The sequence below is a fragment of the Dreissena polymorpha genome, chromosome 2, assembly GCF_020536995.1.
Source record: "Dreissena polymorpha isolate Duluth1 chromosome 2, UMN_Dpol_1.0, whole genome shotgun sequence".
Lineage (NCBI taxonomy): Eukaryota > Metazoa > Mollusca > Bivalvia > Myida > Dreissenidae > Dreissena > Dreissena polymorpha.
In genome coordinates this window covers 149,824,099-149,840,036 of record NC_068356.1, presented here as the reverse complement: position 1 = coordinate 149,840,036, position 15,938 = coordinate 149,824,099, and the positions used below count along the sequence as shown (strand labels likewise).

At 43.2% G+C, this 15,938-nt stretch overlaps 2 protein-coding genes across 4 annotated transcripts in view; one reads left to right on the top strand and one right to left on the bottom strand.

Moving 5' to 3' along the window:
• The window catches only part of LOC127869415 (uncharacterized), a 470,973-nt gene that overhangs the window by 221,367 nt on the left and 233,668 nt on the right, over positions 1-15,938 (bottom strand). The gene's annotated exons all lie outside the window — the stretch shown is intronic.
• Positions 1-15,938, top strand: part of LOC127869413 (protein sister of odd and bowel-like) — a 73,083-nt gene that overhangs the window by 32,899 nt on the left and 24,246 nt on the right. For all 3 annotated transcript variants that reach the window (XR_008044552.1, XR_008044553.1, XM_052411964.1), the window contains exons 8-12: positions 783-924; positions 1,979-2,134; positions 8,603-8,762; positions 13,308-13,616; positions 15,162-15,232. Coding sequence is in view for 1 of the 3 variants with exons in the window: in XM_052411964.1 (XP_052267924.1) it covers positions 783-924; positions 1,979-2,134; positions 8,603-8,762; positions 13,308-13,616; positions 15,162-15,232 (838 nt within the window). In the remaining 2 variants the exon portion in view is untranslated. The remainder of the gene's footprint in view (positions 1-782; positions 925-1,978; positions 2,135-8,602; positions 8,763-13,307; positions 13,617-15,161; positions 15,233-15,938) is intronic.

Sequence of the window (15,938 nt, the reverse complement as noted above, 5' to 3'; positions counted from 1 at the left end):
TTATAAACCTATGTTTAAAATGTTATTTTGTGTGTGAGCTAACCCAGAAATTCACATTTTGAAAAAACATAAAAAAATATATATGTAGTATAAACTCAAAATATTTACCTTGGACATTACAGACTGGCTTTTATTGGCATGGATACTGCCATTTTGAGCATTATAAATAACCAAAAAGATGTTATGCTAGAAACCAGCATATCAATAATTGCAAATAAAGGGATTGTTTCTTTAATGCTTACATGTATACATGTATCTTCAAATTGATAACAAAGATCTTGATTCAAACTCTTAAAAATTCTTGTTTGCTTATTATCAAACTGACGTTATGTAATTTTTGTGTCAAAACTTTGGTCATTTGTAACCTTGAGTCTATCAAGTAGATTCATGCCTATGATGATTGATGATGTATTGTCATATGTTATATGTAACAATGTTTTTCATCACATTATGTTGTGTCATCTCCCCCCCCCCCCCCCCTCTTTAAATTCTTGTTGATAGAAATAAGAATGTATAATTTTTGACACAGATGATGTTTTTGAGTCCCATTCTGGGCAAATTAGGCAAATCAGAGACGCCACTTTCTGCTCTTATGGATTTGGTTATTTAAAGGATGTCTGTTTTAAATAAAAATGTAGTTAAGGCGGAAAATGTCATTCCTGATTAACCTGTGTGGACTGCACGGGCTAATCTGGAAAAACACTTAACGCACATGCAATAAGTCTAGTTTTCTCGTAGTGAGGCCCAAATGTAGCGTGACTTGCTCATGTGTTCCACTTCAGTATCCCTGCGGCACACTCCCACCAGCTGTCCTCCCTGTACCAGACCAAGAGCTCCATAGGGACCCTTCCCAGCATACAGCACTTCTCAGCCATAGGAAAGTCCTCACAGATCTCGCCTAAACACGGCGATCATTCTCTGCCAGTAAGTAGTCCAACATAGCAATCAATCCCTAACAGTTAGTTGTCAAACAAGGCCAAACTATGCAAGATAAGCAAGACAAAAACATTGCAACCGATATTTAGCCTACTATATGCTCATGGGGAGCTTTCAGGTTTAGCTGTTGTCTGTCGTCCGAAAGTGAGTGAGGTGTGTCCAAAAATGTTTTCTTCTAAAGACTTTTCGTCCTTAGCCTTTTGACAAATTTTTATAGAAACTTCACAAGAATCATGCTTGGGTGACCCTCTTTCAAAGTTTCTCAAATTGATCTGGTCCATTGCACTTTTAGGTCACCAGAGCTCAAAATAGATTTTTTTTAAAGAAAACTTGTACATTTTTCTCTACAATCACAAGGCTGTGATATTAAGTGTATATCACCCCCTTGTGGTCCTCTATTAATTTGTTCACATCATCCCACAACACATGATTTGTATAGACTTATATAGTTAATTATTTTAGAAATCTCTGAAGAAACGGTTAGGGTCCGGGGTTTGATATTTTGTGTTTAACATTGTATGGTAGTCATCTACTAAGATTTTTCAATGAGATCTCTGGGGTCAACTTTGGCAAGCCCTCTAGAGATTAATTGTTTTGCTTTTATGTGTTTAGTGAAAGCTTTAAAAATATTAAAAAAATGGAAAATAAAATTTAATTATACAAACATCACTCAATCTACACATTACAGGTTATTTACTACATTCCTAGGTGGGCGACGTAGGGCCTTAAAGCCCAAGTATTTAATGAATATGGACTGTTATCAACACTTTAACTCGTTTTTTGCTTGTAATGTGCGTTATTGTCAAAACTTAATACCATTTTTTGTAAAACAGTGCGCAACTGTCAACGCTTGAAACCATTTTTTGTGTGGAATGTGTGCAGTTGTCAACACTTGAACTTAAACCCATTTTCGGGGCACGAGTGCAGTTATAAATACTCATTTTTCAAACCTATATGCAGTTGTTGTTTTTTGGCTAATGCAAACAACAGTAAATAGGCCTATTATCTCTCAACTAATTCTGTATTTCTTGCCAATTTCCAGTTGCAGTTGTCAAGCCATGGCGGGTTCAAGCCATCTGACCTGATTGCAGCAGCCATGAAACTGAAAGTGGAATCTACAGAGGAAAAGGAGATAGCAGACAGAACTATACAGGAGAAAATAGCAGCACACCAGCTCAACCACGCAGTACAGCAGCAGGTAATAGCAGCACATCAACTGAACGCAGTAGAACAACAGTTAACCCTTCCCCCCACAAGAAGTGAAAATGGCTTTTGCAACCAGCATAAAACCAGAACAGCTTGCGAGTAATGGCAGTCTGTTCATGTTTTATGTTGTTTGCTGATCATCAGTATCTAAGGGTTTGAAATGAAGCCTTTGAAACTTGAATTTAGTTAGAAAGTTATTAATTTAAATTTAACTTTCTTTGGGACTACAAATGCGTCAAAACACATATCTTGATCACATATTTGACTATCAAGTGTAAAAAAAGACTGATTGAGTATACCATATGAATGACTTTCAAATCAAGGCTGATTTTTGTTTTTGTTGATTGGTATTTGACAAAGTTATGAGCCTTTGATCTGCTGTGGCGTAGTGGATATGGTGTTCCTGGAAGTCATGGGTTTGATCCCCACTGTTGGCCTGCTGTGGCGTAGTAGATATGGTGTTCCTGGTAGTCATGGGTTTACTGTGGTGTAGTGGATATGGTGTTCCTGGAAGTCAGGGGTTTGATCTGGCGTAGTGGATATGGTGTTCCTGGAAGTCATGGGTTTGATCTGGCGTAGTGGATATGGTGTTCCTGGAAGTCATGGGTTTGCTGTGGCGTAGTAGATATGGTGTTCCTGGAAGTCATGGGTTTGATCTGGTGTAGTGGATATGGTGTTCCTGTAAGTCATGGGTTTGATCTGGCGTAGTGGATTTGGTGTTCCTCGAAGTCATGGGTTTGATCTGGCGTAGTGGATATGGTGTTCCTGGAAGTCATGGGTTTGCCTGCTGTGGCCTAGTGGATATGGTGTTCCTGGAAGTCATGGGTTTGATCTGGCGTAGTGGATATGGTGTTCCTGGAAGTCATGGGTTTGATCTGGCGTAGTGGATATGGTGTTCCTGGAAGTCATGGGTTTACTGTGGTGTAGTGGATATGGTGTTCCTGGAAGTCATGGGTTTGCTGTGGTGTAGCGGATATGGTGTTCCTGGAAGTCATGGGTTTGATGTGGTGTAGTGGATATGGTGTTCCTGGAAGTCATGGGTTTGATCTGGCGTAGTGGATATGGTGTCCTGGAAGTCATGGGTTTGATCTGGCGTAGTGGATATGGTGTTCCTGGAAGTCATGGGTTTGATCTGGCGTAGTGGATATGGTGTTCCTGGAAGTAATGAGTTTGATCTGGCGTAGTGGATATGGTGTTCCTGGAAGTCATGGGTTTGACCTGGTGTAGTAGATATGGTGTTCCTGGAAGTCATGGGTTTGATCTGACGTACTTGATATGGTGTTCCTGTAAGTCATGGGTTTGCTGTGGCGTAGTGGATATGGTGTTCCTGGAAGTCATGGGTTTGATCTGGCGTAGTGGATATGGTGTTCCTGGAAGTCATGGGTGTGCTGTGGCGTAGTGGATATGGTGTTCCTGGAAGTCATGGGTTTGCTGTGGCGTAGTGGATATGGTGTTCCTGGAAGTCATGGGTTTGATCTGGCGTAGTGGATATGGTGTTCCTGGAAGTCATGGGTTTGATCTGCTGTGGTGTAGTGGATATGGTGTTCATGTAAGTCATGGGTTTGCTGTGGCGTAGTGGATATGGTGTTCCTGGAGGTCATGGGTTTGCTGTGGCGTAGTGGATATGGTGTTCCTGGAAGTCATGGGTTTGATCTGGCGTAGTGGATATGGTGTTCCTGGAAGTCATGGGTGTGCTGTGGCGTAGTGGATATGGTGTTCCTGGAAGTCATGGGTTTGCTGTGGCGTAGTGGATATGGTGTTCCTGGAGGTCATGGGTTTGTTGTGGCGTAGTGGATATGGTGTTCCTGGAGGTCATGGGTTTGCTGTGGCGTAGTGGATATGGTGTTCCTGGAAGTCATGGGTTTGATGTGGTGTAGTGGATATGGTGTTCCTTGAAGTTATGGGTTTGATCTGGCGTAGTGGATATGGTGTTCCTGGAAGTCATGGGTTTGATCTGGCGTAGTGGATATGGTGTTCCTGGAAGTCATGGGTTTGCCTGCTGTGGCCTTGTGGATATGGTGTTCCTGGAAGTCATGGGTTTGATCTGGCGTAGTGGATATGGTGTTCCTGGAAGTCATGGGTTTGATCTGGCGTAGTGGATATGGTGTTCCTGGAAGTCATGGGTTTGATCTGGCGTAGTGGATATGGTGTTCCTGGAAGTCATGGGTTTGACCTGGTGTAGTAGATATGGTGTTCCTGGAGGTCATGGGTTTGATCAGGCGTAGTGGATATGGTGTTCCTGGAAGTCATGGGTTTGACCTGGTGTAGTGGATATGGTGTTCCTGGAAGTCATGGGTTTGACCTGGTGTAGTAGATATGGTGTTCCTGGAAGTCATGGGTTTGATCTGCTGTGGTGTAGTGGATATGGTGTTCATGTAAGTCATGGGTTTGCTGTGGCGTAGTGGATATGGTGTTCCTTGAGGTCATGGGTTTGCTGTGGCGTAGTGGATATGGTGTTCCTGGAAGTCATGGGGTTGATGTGGTGTAGTGGATATGGTGTTCCTGGAAGTCATGGGTTTGATCTGGCATAGTGGATTTGGTGTTCCTGGAAGTCATGAGTTTGATCTGGCGTAGTGGATATGGTGTTCCTGGAAGTCATGGGTTTGATCTGCTGTGGTGTAGTGGACATGGTGTTCATGTAAGTCATGGGTTTGCTGTGGCGTAGTGGATATGGTGTTCCTGGAGGTCATGGGTTTGCTGTGGCGTAGTGGATATGGTGTTCCTGGAAGTCATGGGTTTGATCTGGCGTAGTGGATATGGTGTTCCTGGAAGTCATGGGTGTGCTGTGGCGTAGTGGATATGGTGTTCCTGGAAGTCATGGGTTTGCTGTGGCGTAGTGGATATGGTGTTCCTGGAGGTCATGGGTTTGTTGTGGCGTAGTGGATATGGTGTTCCTGGAGGTCATTGGTTTGCTGTGGCGTAGTGGATATGGTGTTCCTGGAAGTCATAGGTTTGCTGTGGCGTAGTGGATATGGTGTTCCTGGAGGTCATGGGTTTGCTGTGGGGTAGTGGATATGGTGTTCCTGGAAGTCATGAGTTTGATCTGGGGTAGTGGATATGGTGTCCTGGAAGTCATGGGTGTGCTGTGGCGCAGTGGATATGGTGTTCCTGGAAGTCATGGGTTTGCTGTGGCGTAGTGGATATGGTGTTCCTGGAAGTCATGGGTTTGATCTGGCGTAGTGGATATGGTGTTCCTGGAAGTCATGGGTTTGATCTGGCGTAGTGGATATGGTGTTCCTGGAAGTCATGGGTTTGATCTGGCGTAGTGGATATGGTGTTCCTGGAGGTCATGGGTTTGCTGTGGTGTAGTGGATATGGTGTTCCTGGAAGTCATGGGTTTGATCTGGCGTAGTGGATATGGTGTTCCTGGAAGTCATGGGTTTGATCTGGTGTAGTGGATATGGTGTTCCTGGAAGTCATGGGTTTGATCTGGCGTAGTGGATATGGTGTTCCTGGAAGTCATGGGTTTGATCTGGCATAGTGGATATGGTGTTCCTGGAAGTCATGGGTTTGATCTGCTGTGGTGTAGTGGATATGGTGTTCCTGGAAGTCATGGGTTTGATGCGGTGTAGTGGATATGGTGTTCCTGGAAGTCATGGGTTTGATCTGGTGTAGTGGATATGGTGTTCCTGGAAGTCATGGGTTTGATCTGGCGTAGTGGATATGGTGTTCCTGGAAGTCATGGGTTTGCCTGCTGTGGCCTAGTGGATATGGTGTTCCTGGAAGTCATGGGTTTGATCTGGCGTAGTGGATATGGTGTTCCTGGAAGTCAGGGGTTTGATCTGGCATAGTGGATATGGTGTTCCTGGAAGTCATGGGTTTGATCTGGCGTAGTGGATATGGTGTTCCTGGAAGTCATGGGTTTGACCTGGTGTAGTAGATATGGTGTTCCTGGAGGTCATGGGTTTGATCAGGCGTAGTGGATATGGTATTCCTGGAAGTCATGGGTTTGACCTGGTGTAGTGGATATGTTGTTCCTGGAAGTCATGGGTTTGACCTGGTGTAGTAGATATGGTGTTCCTGGAAGTCATGGGTTTGATCTGCTGTGGTGTAGTGGATATGGTGTTCATGTAAGTCATGGGTTTGCTGTGGCATAGTGGATATGGTGTTCCTGGAGGTCATGGGTTTGCTGTGGCGTAGTGGATATGGTGTTCCTAGAAGTCATGGGGTTGATGTGGCGTAGTGGATATGGTGTTCCTGGAGGTCATGGGTTTGACCTGGTGTAGTAGATATGGTGTTCCTGGAAGTCATGGGTTTGATCTGGCGTAGTGGATATGGTGTTCCTGGAAGTCATGGGTTTGATCTGGTGTAGTGGATATGGTGTTCCTGGAAGTCATGAGTTTGATCTGGCGTAGTGGATATGGTGTTCCTGGAGGTCATGGGTTTGCTGTGGTGTAGTGGATATGGTGTTCCTGGAGGTCATGGGTTTGCTGTGGTGTAGTGGATATGGTGTTCCTGGAGGTCATGGGTTTGATCTGGCGTAGTGGATATGGTGTTCCTGGAAGTCATGGGTTTGATCTGGCGTAGTGGATATGGTGTTCCTGGAAGTCATGGGTTTGATCTGGCGTAGTGGATATGGTGTTCCTGGAAGTCATGGGTTTGCTGTGGCGTAGTAGATATGGTGTTCCTGGAAGTCATGGGTTTGATCTGGTGTAGTGGATATGGTGTTCCTGGAAGTCATGGGTTTGATCTGGCGTAGTGGATATGGTGTTCCTGTAAGTCATGGGTTTGATCAGGCGTAGTGGATATGGTGTTCCTGGAAGTCATGGGTTTGATCTGGCATTGTGGATATGGTGTTCCTGGAAGTCATGGGTTTGATCTGCTGTGGCATAGTGGATATGGTGTTCCTGGAAGTCATGGGTTTGATGTGGTGTAGTGGATATGGTGTTCCTGGAAGTCATGGGTTTGATCTGGCGTAGTGGATATGGTGTTCCTGGAAGTCATGGGTTTGATCTGGCGTAGTGGATATGGTGTTCCTGGAAGTCATGGGTTTGATCTGGCGTAGTGGATATTGTGTTCCTGGAAGTCATGGGTTTGATCTGGCGTAGTAGATATGGTTTTCCTGGAAGTCATGGGTTTGATCTGGTGTAGTGGATATGGTGTTCCTGGAAGTCATGGGTTTGATCTGGTGTAGTGGATATGGTGTTCCTGGAAGTCATGGGTTTGATCTGGTGTAGTGGATATGGTGTTCCTGGAAGTCATGGGTTTGATCTGGTGTAGTGGATATGGTGTTCCTGGAAGTCATGGGTTTGATCTGGCGTAGTGGATATGGTGTTCCTGGAAGTCATGGGTTTGATCCCCACTGTGGTAGCGTTCTTTAGATCTCCCTTATAGACACCAAGTTCTGGCTCTAGGCCCAGGAAATGGACTTGAAAGCGTTTCAAATAAACCTTAGGCTTTCATGCAATTGAGCTAAAATAAATAGGGTTAAACTTACTAAAGTGAAGTAGGGGTCGTTGTGTTTCACAAACACAGTTCTTGTCCTTATATAGCTGTAGTAAAACCTTGTGGACACCCTGACATACCTAAGGCTGCATTAAGTTTAAACATATTTATTGGTTATAAGTATAATGAAGAGCATTCATGTGCATATCAAAAAATTATAAAACCGTTTATGGATTAGAAGACAATTCTTCAATGCTTATTTGAGTTCTGTTCTATGCTGAAGTTTCTAGAGAAGAAAATGCAATATGGATCAGGTTGTTTGGGATGGTATTAAATGAGGGCCATATCGTTATTTGGTTCTTTTATGTCTAAATTATCTTTATAGAAAACCTTAGAGGACATTGTATTATCATTACCAAGTGGAATAATGTACAGTCATTCTTAACCATTAATATATGCAAAAGAAAGAAGTTTGTATTAAATTAAGGCTGAATTTCAAAATAGTATCTCAGAAATATTCCTTTATGTTGTAACTACATTCCTTCAATGTATTTTGATTTGTTAAAATCATTGTTGTATGTTGTCCTTTGTTTAAATTCTGTTGAGAATTTGCATTTTTAATGTTTTGAACATGATTTTAACTTTTCCTAGCTGAAATGGGGAAATCGATATAAACTGGAAACATTCTATAACCTGTAAGTCTGTCATATAAAGGCACATGCCTACGTGAGTAACTCGCAAGCTGTTCAGTTTTTATTCTGTTTGATGCTCATCAGAATCTTGAGATTCAAAATTAAGCCTTTAAAATTGTAATCTATTAAGACAAGTCTTAATTTAATTGGATTAATTGAAGACTACAAATTGGTAAAAATATATATATGAATGGTAAAGGGTTATTCAAAGTTTTCATTTTGTACCATCTAAACCCCTCCAGTTTGTTTTTCCCTGCCAAAGCTGGAGGGGTATAGAAATGGCGTTGTATGCTTGTCCGTCATTCTGTCTGGCCGTTAGACTTTCACAAATAATTTTAATTGGCTTGGGATATGAATTCAACAAATTTGCTTGTTGTTTCTAGGCCCATGAGCTGGCAGCCAGCGCTCTTGCAGCCAGTAACATGGACACTGCAGCCATCCTGGCCAAGCTGCAGGCCTCCAATCTGGAGAGTGAACTACACCGACTGTACGAGTCTGAGGCCATGCAGGCCTTACAACATGAACCCATGGAGCTGACATCAGGTGAGTGGTAGAACTACACCGACTGTATGAGTCTGAGGCAATGCAGGCCTTACAGCATAAACCCATGGAGCTCACATCAGGTGAGAGGTAGAACTACACCGACTGTATGAGTCTGAGACCATGCAGGCCTTACAACATGAACCTATGGAGCTCACATCAGGTAAGTGGTAGAACTACACCGACTGTATGAGTCTGAGGCCATGCAGGCCTTACAGCATGTACCCATGGAGCTCACATCATGTAAGTGGTAGAACTACACCGACTGTATGAGTCTGAGGCAATGCAGGCCTTACAACATGAACCTATGGAGCTCACATCAGGTAAGTGGTAGAACTACACCGACTGTACGAGTCTGAGGCAATGCAGGCCTTACAACATGAACCCATGGAGCTGACATCAGGTGAGTGGTAGAACTACACCGACTGTACGAGTCTGAGGCAATGCAGGCCATACAGAATAAACCCATGGAGCTCACATCATGTAAGTGGTAGAACTACACCGACTGTACGAGTCTGAGGCAATGCAGGCCTTACAACATGAACCTATGGAGCTGACATCAGGTAAGTGGTAGAACTACACCGACTGTTCATGTCTGAGGCCATGCAGGCCTTACAACATGAACCTATGGAGCTCACATCAGGTTAGTGGTAGAATTACACCGACTGTACGAGTCTGAGGCAATGCAGGCCTTACAACATGAACCCATGGAGCTCACACCAGGTAAGTGGTAGAACTACACCGACTGTATGAGTCTGAGGCAATGCAGGCCTTACAACATGAACCCATGGAGCTCACACCAGGTAAGTGGTAGAACTACACCGACTGTACGAGTCTGAGGCAATGCAGGCCTTACAACATGAACCCATGGAGCTCACATCAGGTAAGTGGTAGAACTACACCGACTGTATGAGTCTGAGGCAATGCAGGCCTTACAACATGAACCCATGGAGCTTACATCAGGTAAGTGGTAGAACTACACCGACTGTATGAGTCTGAGGCAATGCAGGCCTTACAACATGAACCTATGGAGCTTACATCAGGTAAGTGGTAGAACTACACCGACTGTATGAGTCTGAGGCGATGCAGGCCTTACAACATGAACCCATGGAGCTCACATCAGGTAAGTGGTAGAACTACACCGACTGTACGAGTCTGAGGCAATGCAGGCCTTACAACATGAACCCATGGAGCTCACACCAGGTAAGTGGTAGAACTACACCGACTGTCAAGTCTGAGGCAATGCAGGCCTTACAACATGAACCCATGGAGCTCACACCAGGTAAGTGGTAGAACTACACCGACTGTATGAGTCTGAGGCAATGCAGGCCTTACAACATGAACCTATGGAGCTTACATCAGGTAGGTGGTAGAACTACACCGACTGTATGAGTCTGAGGCAATGCAGGCCTTACAACATGAACCTATGGAGCTTACATCAGGTAGGTGGTAGAACTACACCGACTGTACATGTCTGAGGCAATGCAGGCCTTACAACATGAACCCATGGAGCTTACATCAGGTAAGTGGTAGAACTACACCGACTGTACGAGTCTAAGGCCATGCAGGCCTTACAGCATGTACCCATGGAGCTCACATCAGGTCAGTGGTAGAACTACACCGACTGTATGAGTCTGAGGCAATGCAGGCCTTACAACATGAATCTATGGAGCTCACATCAGGTAAGTGGTAGAACTACACCGACTGTAAGAGTCTGAGGCAATGCAGGCCTTACAACATGAACCTATGGAGCTTACACCAGGTAAGTGGTAGAACTACACCGACTGTACGAGTCTGAGGCAATGCAGGCCTTACAACATGAACCCATGGAGCTCACACCAGGTAAGTGGTAGAACTACACCGACTGTAAGAGTCTGAGGCAATGCAGGCCTTACAACATGAACCTATGGAGCTCACATCAGGTAAGTGGTAGAACTACACCGACTGTACGAGTCTGAGGCAATGCAGGCCTTTCAACATGAACCTATGGAGCTTACACCGGGTAAGTGGTAGAACTGCACCAACTGTATGAGTCTGAGGCAATGCAGGCCTTACAACATGAACCCATGGAGCTCACATCAGGTAAGTGGTAGAACTACACCGACTGTACGTGTCTGAGGCAATGCAGGCCTTACAACATGAACCCATGGAGCTCACATCAGGTAAGTGGTAGAACTACACCAACTGTACGAGTCTGAGGCAATGCAGGCCTTACAACATGAACCCATGGAGCTCACATCAGGTAAGTGGTAGAACTACACCGACTGTACGAGTCTGAGGCAATGCAGGCCTTACATCATGAACCCATGGAGCTCACATCAGGTAAGTGGTAGAACTACACCGACTGTACGAGTCTGAGGCAATGCAGGCCTTACAACATGAACCCATGGAGCTTACATCAGGTAGGTGGTAGAACTACACCGACTGTATGAGTCTGAGGCAATGCAGGCCTTACAACATGAACCCATGGAGCTTACATCAGGTAAGTGGTAGAACTACACCGACTGTACGAGTCTGAGGCAATGCAGGCCTTACAGCATGAACCTATGGAGCTTACATCAGGTGAGTGGTAGAACAACACCGACTGTATGAGTCTGAGGCAATGCAGGCCTTACAGCATGAACCTATGGAGCTTACATCAGGTAAGTGGTAGAACTACACCGACTGTATGAGTCTGAGGCCATGCAGGCCTTACAACATGAACCTATGTAGCTCACATCATGTAAGTGGTAGAACTACACCGACTGTACGTGTCTGAGGCCATGCAGGCCTTACAACATGAACCTATGGAGCTCACATCAGGTAAGTGGTAGAACTACACCAACTGTACGAGTCTGAGGCAATGCAGGCCTTACAACATGAACCTATGGAGCTTACATCAGGTAAGTGGTAGAACTACACCGACTGCATGAGTCTGAGGCAGTGCAGGCCTTACAGAATAAACCCATGGAGCTCACATCATGTAAGTGGTAGAACTACACCGACTGTACGTGTCTGAGGCAATGCAGGCCTTACAACATGAACCTATGGAGCTCACACCAGGTAAGTGGTAGAACTACACCGACTGTACGAGTCTGAGGCAGTGCAGGCCTTACAACATGAACCTATGGAGCTTACATCAGGTAAGTGGTAGAACTACACCGACTGCATGAGTCTGAGGCCATGCAGGCCTTACAACATGAACCCATGGAGCTCACATCAGGTTAGTGGTAGAACTACGCCGACTGTACGTGTCTGAGGCCATGCAGGCCTTACAACATGAACCCATGTAGCTCACATCAGGTGAGTGGTACTATATTCACCCTGATAGCTCAGTTGGTTGAGCAATGGACTACAAATCTGATATCAGGCTTTCATTAACAGGCTTGGTTACATACAAGTCCAAGGATGTTGGTTGTGAAATTATATGAGACTTGCTCAGTAAACAGGGGGTTTAATGCATGTGCGTAAAGTGTCGTCCCAGATTTGAGTGTGAAATCCACACAGGCTCATCAGGGACGACACTTTCCTTAACTGGATTTTTGCTAAGAAGACACTTTCTTTAAACAAAAAATATCATTATAGCACATAGTGTCGTCCCTGATAAGCCTGTGCAGACTGAACAGGCTAATCTGTAAAGAAAATTTTGTAACAAAACTTAACGCAAATGCATAAAACCCCCTTTTCACAGAGCACAGCCCATATCCATGGCCATTCTCTCCCTCTTCCTGTGATTCAAGAATGGCAGTTTTCAGTTCCTGGCAAAAACATATGCACTTGTTTATTGTAAATAAGTTTAACCCTTTGAGCGCTGGAACTGGATTTTGAAGGCCTTTGCAAACAGTTTGGATCCAGATGAGACGCCACAGAACGTGGCGTCTCATCAGGATCCAAACTGTTTGCTATTCTGATAGTATTCTTTGAAAAAAAGTGAAGAAAATTATGATTTTAGAAATTCAGCAGACGACATTATAGCAGATGACAAATTTCCCAGCATGCAAAGGGTTAACCAGGGAAAGTGTGAGAAGTAAAATTCATTGCTATGATGATTATGAGTGAACAACTTTGAAGCAGGCACTATGATGATTATGAGTGAAAAAATTTGAAGCAGGCAAAAGATCAAAATAATTTAAAATCATTTATATTCCTTGAAATTGTGTTTAAAAAAGAGACTTTAGTGGATATGTAATTTCATGGATTTCTTATTTTGGAAAAAAAGAAGAATTTGTTTCTAGTCATTTTCCGATGTGAGGGAAATGTTTGGCATCTTTAAACCACAGTATCAATGAACAATAATGCCCCATGAATAACTGTAATTTAACAGATGATGAACAAGATTAATTCCTGTTGTTGGCATGCATAAAGTGGAAAAAAACGGCTGATCCTAGCTAGAGGAAACATCTCAAATGTAACTTAAACTTTCCTAGTAACAATTGTACCAATCTAATCAATATTTAACATATTTCTCAGACCTTCCGTCTGGAAAAGCAGATGACAAGTGTGATACAATGGTGACCACTTATCTTAACTGAATACTTCCTAGTAACCTCTGCATGAAACTTTGCTTAGATTTGTCCCCTGGAAAGGCGGGGTCCAGACGTAAGAGCCGGGGCCGCCCAACGTCCATCGAGAGTCTTCGTGACCCCCTGGGGCGTCAGACGTCAACATCATCAAGTATTGGGGCAAACACCACCGCTAGTATGGATAATGACGATAGAACCTTTGACTGCGAGATCTGTGGAAAGCAGTTTAGCCATAACGACCGACTGAGGCGGCATCGGAAGATTCACACGTCAGATAAGCCGTACAAATGTGATATCTGCGGGAAAGGGTTCAAGGAGAAGTGTAACCTAAAACATCATAGGTTCATTCACACTGGTGAGTTCTTGACCTTGCATAAATCATTTTTTAACACTTTGGAACTTAATTGTGTATGTGTGTGTTTTTTTTTTTTTTTTGTTTTTTTTTTTGAGGGGGGGTGTCCACAGGACTTAAGTGGTTGTTAATAACTGGTCTTTTCCTTGATTATAGGGTCTGCTTTAATTGATGTATCTGATTTATCTCAACATTTGGTATGTTGTTTCTCCATTATTTAGAATGAAAGCATCATCTTATAAATGTGTTATTGTTTAAATAGGTAACATTACTATGATTCGATTAATTCAAAAACTTAAGCTTATCAAAGGCACCACTTAAAATGTAATAGTTTCATTTAGCCAGGAGTGTGGAGACCTGTTAAAGCACCGTGATAATTTTACCTCATTACTTTATAACCTGCCAATACTGTAATCATTGAAGTTAACTTATAATCAGGTCTTGTCTTTTGTTTGCAACCCTACCCTGAACACACTATGTTTTGTTTGCAACCATACCCTGAACACTCTATCTTTTGTTTGCAACCATACCCTGAGCACTCTATCTTTTGTTTGCAACCATACCCTGAACACACAATCTTATGTTTGCAACCATACCCTGAACACTCTATCTTATGTTTGCAACCATACCCTGAACACTCTATCTTTTGTATGCAACCATACCCTGAACACTCTATCTTATGTTTGCAACCATACCCTGAACACTCTATCTTTTGTTTGCAACCATACCCTGAACACTCTATCTTCTGTTTGCAACCATACCCTGAACACTCTATCTTTTGTTTGCGACCATACCCAGAACACACAATCTTTTGTTTGCAACCATACCCTGAACACTATCTTTTGTTTGCAACCATGCCCTGAACACTATCTTTTGTTTGCAACCATACCCGGAACACTCTATCTTTTGTTTGTAACCATACCCTGAACACTCTTTTTGTTTGCAACCATATCCTGAACACTCTATCTTATGTTTGCAACCATACCCTGAACACTCTATCTTTTGTTTGCAACCATACCCTGAACACTCTATCTTATGTTTGCAACCATGCCCTGAACACTCTATCTTTTGTTTGTAACCATACACTGGACACTATCTTTTGTATGCAACCATACCCTGAACACTCTATCTTTTGTTTGCAACTATACCCTGAACACTATCTTTTGTATGCAACCATACTCTGAACACTCTATCGTTTGTTTGCAACCATACCCTGAACACTCTATCCTTTGTTTGCAACCATACCCTGAACACTCTATCTTTTGTTTGCAACCATACCCTGAACACTCTATCCTTTGTTTGCAACCATACCCTGAACACACTATCTTTTGTTTGCAACCATACCCTGAACACTCTATCTTTTGTTTGCAACCCTACCCTGAACACACAATCTTATGTTTGCAACCATACCCTGAACACACTATCTTTTGTTTGCAACCATACCCTGAACACTCTATCTTTTGTTTGCAACCATACCCTGAACACCCTATCTTTTGTTTGCGTACAATACCTATAAAGCTCTATAAAAATTTGTGTGAATGATTGCAGGGGAGAAACCGTACAAGTGTGATACCTGTGGCAAGTCTTTCAACCAGCGGAGCAGTTTGAAAACACACCAGGTAAAAAAGCCACATGACAGTGTTTTAAATTAAACGATAAATTTCAGGGAAGTAAATTTGCAAGGGTCAGTGAGCTCATGAACCATAACATTTGTTCCAGAATAATATATTTTTAAGAGAAAAAAAGTGTTATTGTCCAGTAAGAGTTGTATAAGCCATGATATGCAAATATGGGTCTTATGCTATTTTATGCCAGTTTGTGTCAAGACGAGCCTGCGCATTGGTCAAGGGCTATCTATAAAAGTTGAAAAAGGTTTCCTGTTCTCATTAGCGGAGCGGGTAGCTCCAGACAAGACGGCGTGGTGTTTCACATTAAGTAGATATTAACCGTTAAGATGTTAGCCTGAAAAAGTTCACAGCCACGTATTGGAAATAAATTGGGGTCACTAGTTAAAAGCTATGTTTTGGGGGGCATATGTCTCTGACAGCAGAACTCTTGTTCCTCTTGTAATGCAATCATAGCAGGTAATCTTAAATGTATTAAACATTTTGAGCAATTCTTACACCCCGAGTAGGATGGCATATAGGAGTGCAATAAGGAAATTGTTTTTCACAAACACAGCTCTTGTTTTTGGCTAGTTTTGGCTGACGTTTTTACATTATTCTTCAAAAAGCGTGCACGCTAACCAAATTTCCTGAAATAACATAATTATTTGAAAATAGTTTGAAATGACGAATTGTGTAAGATCCAGTGATTTCCATCCTT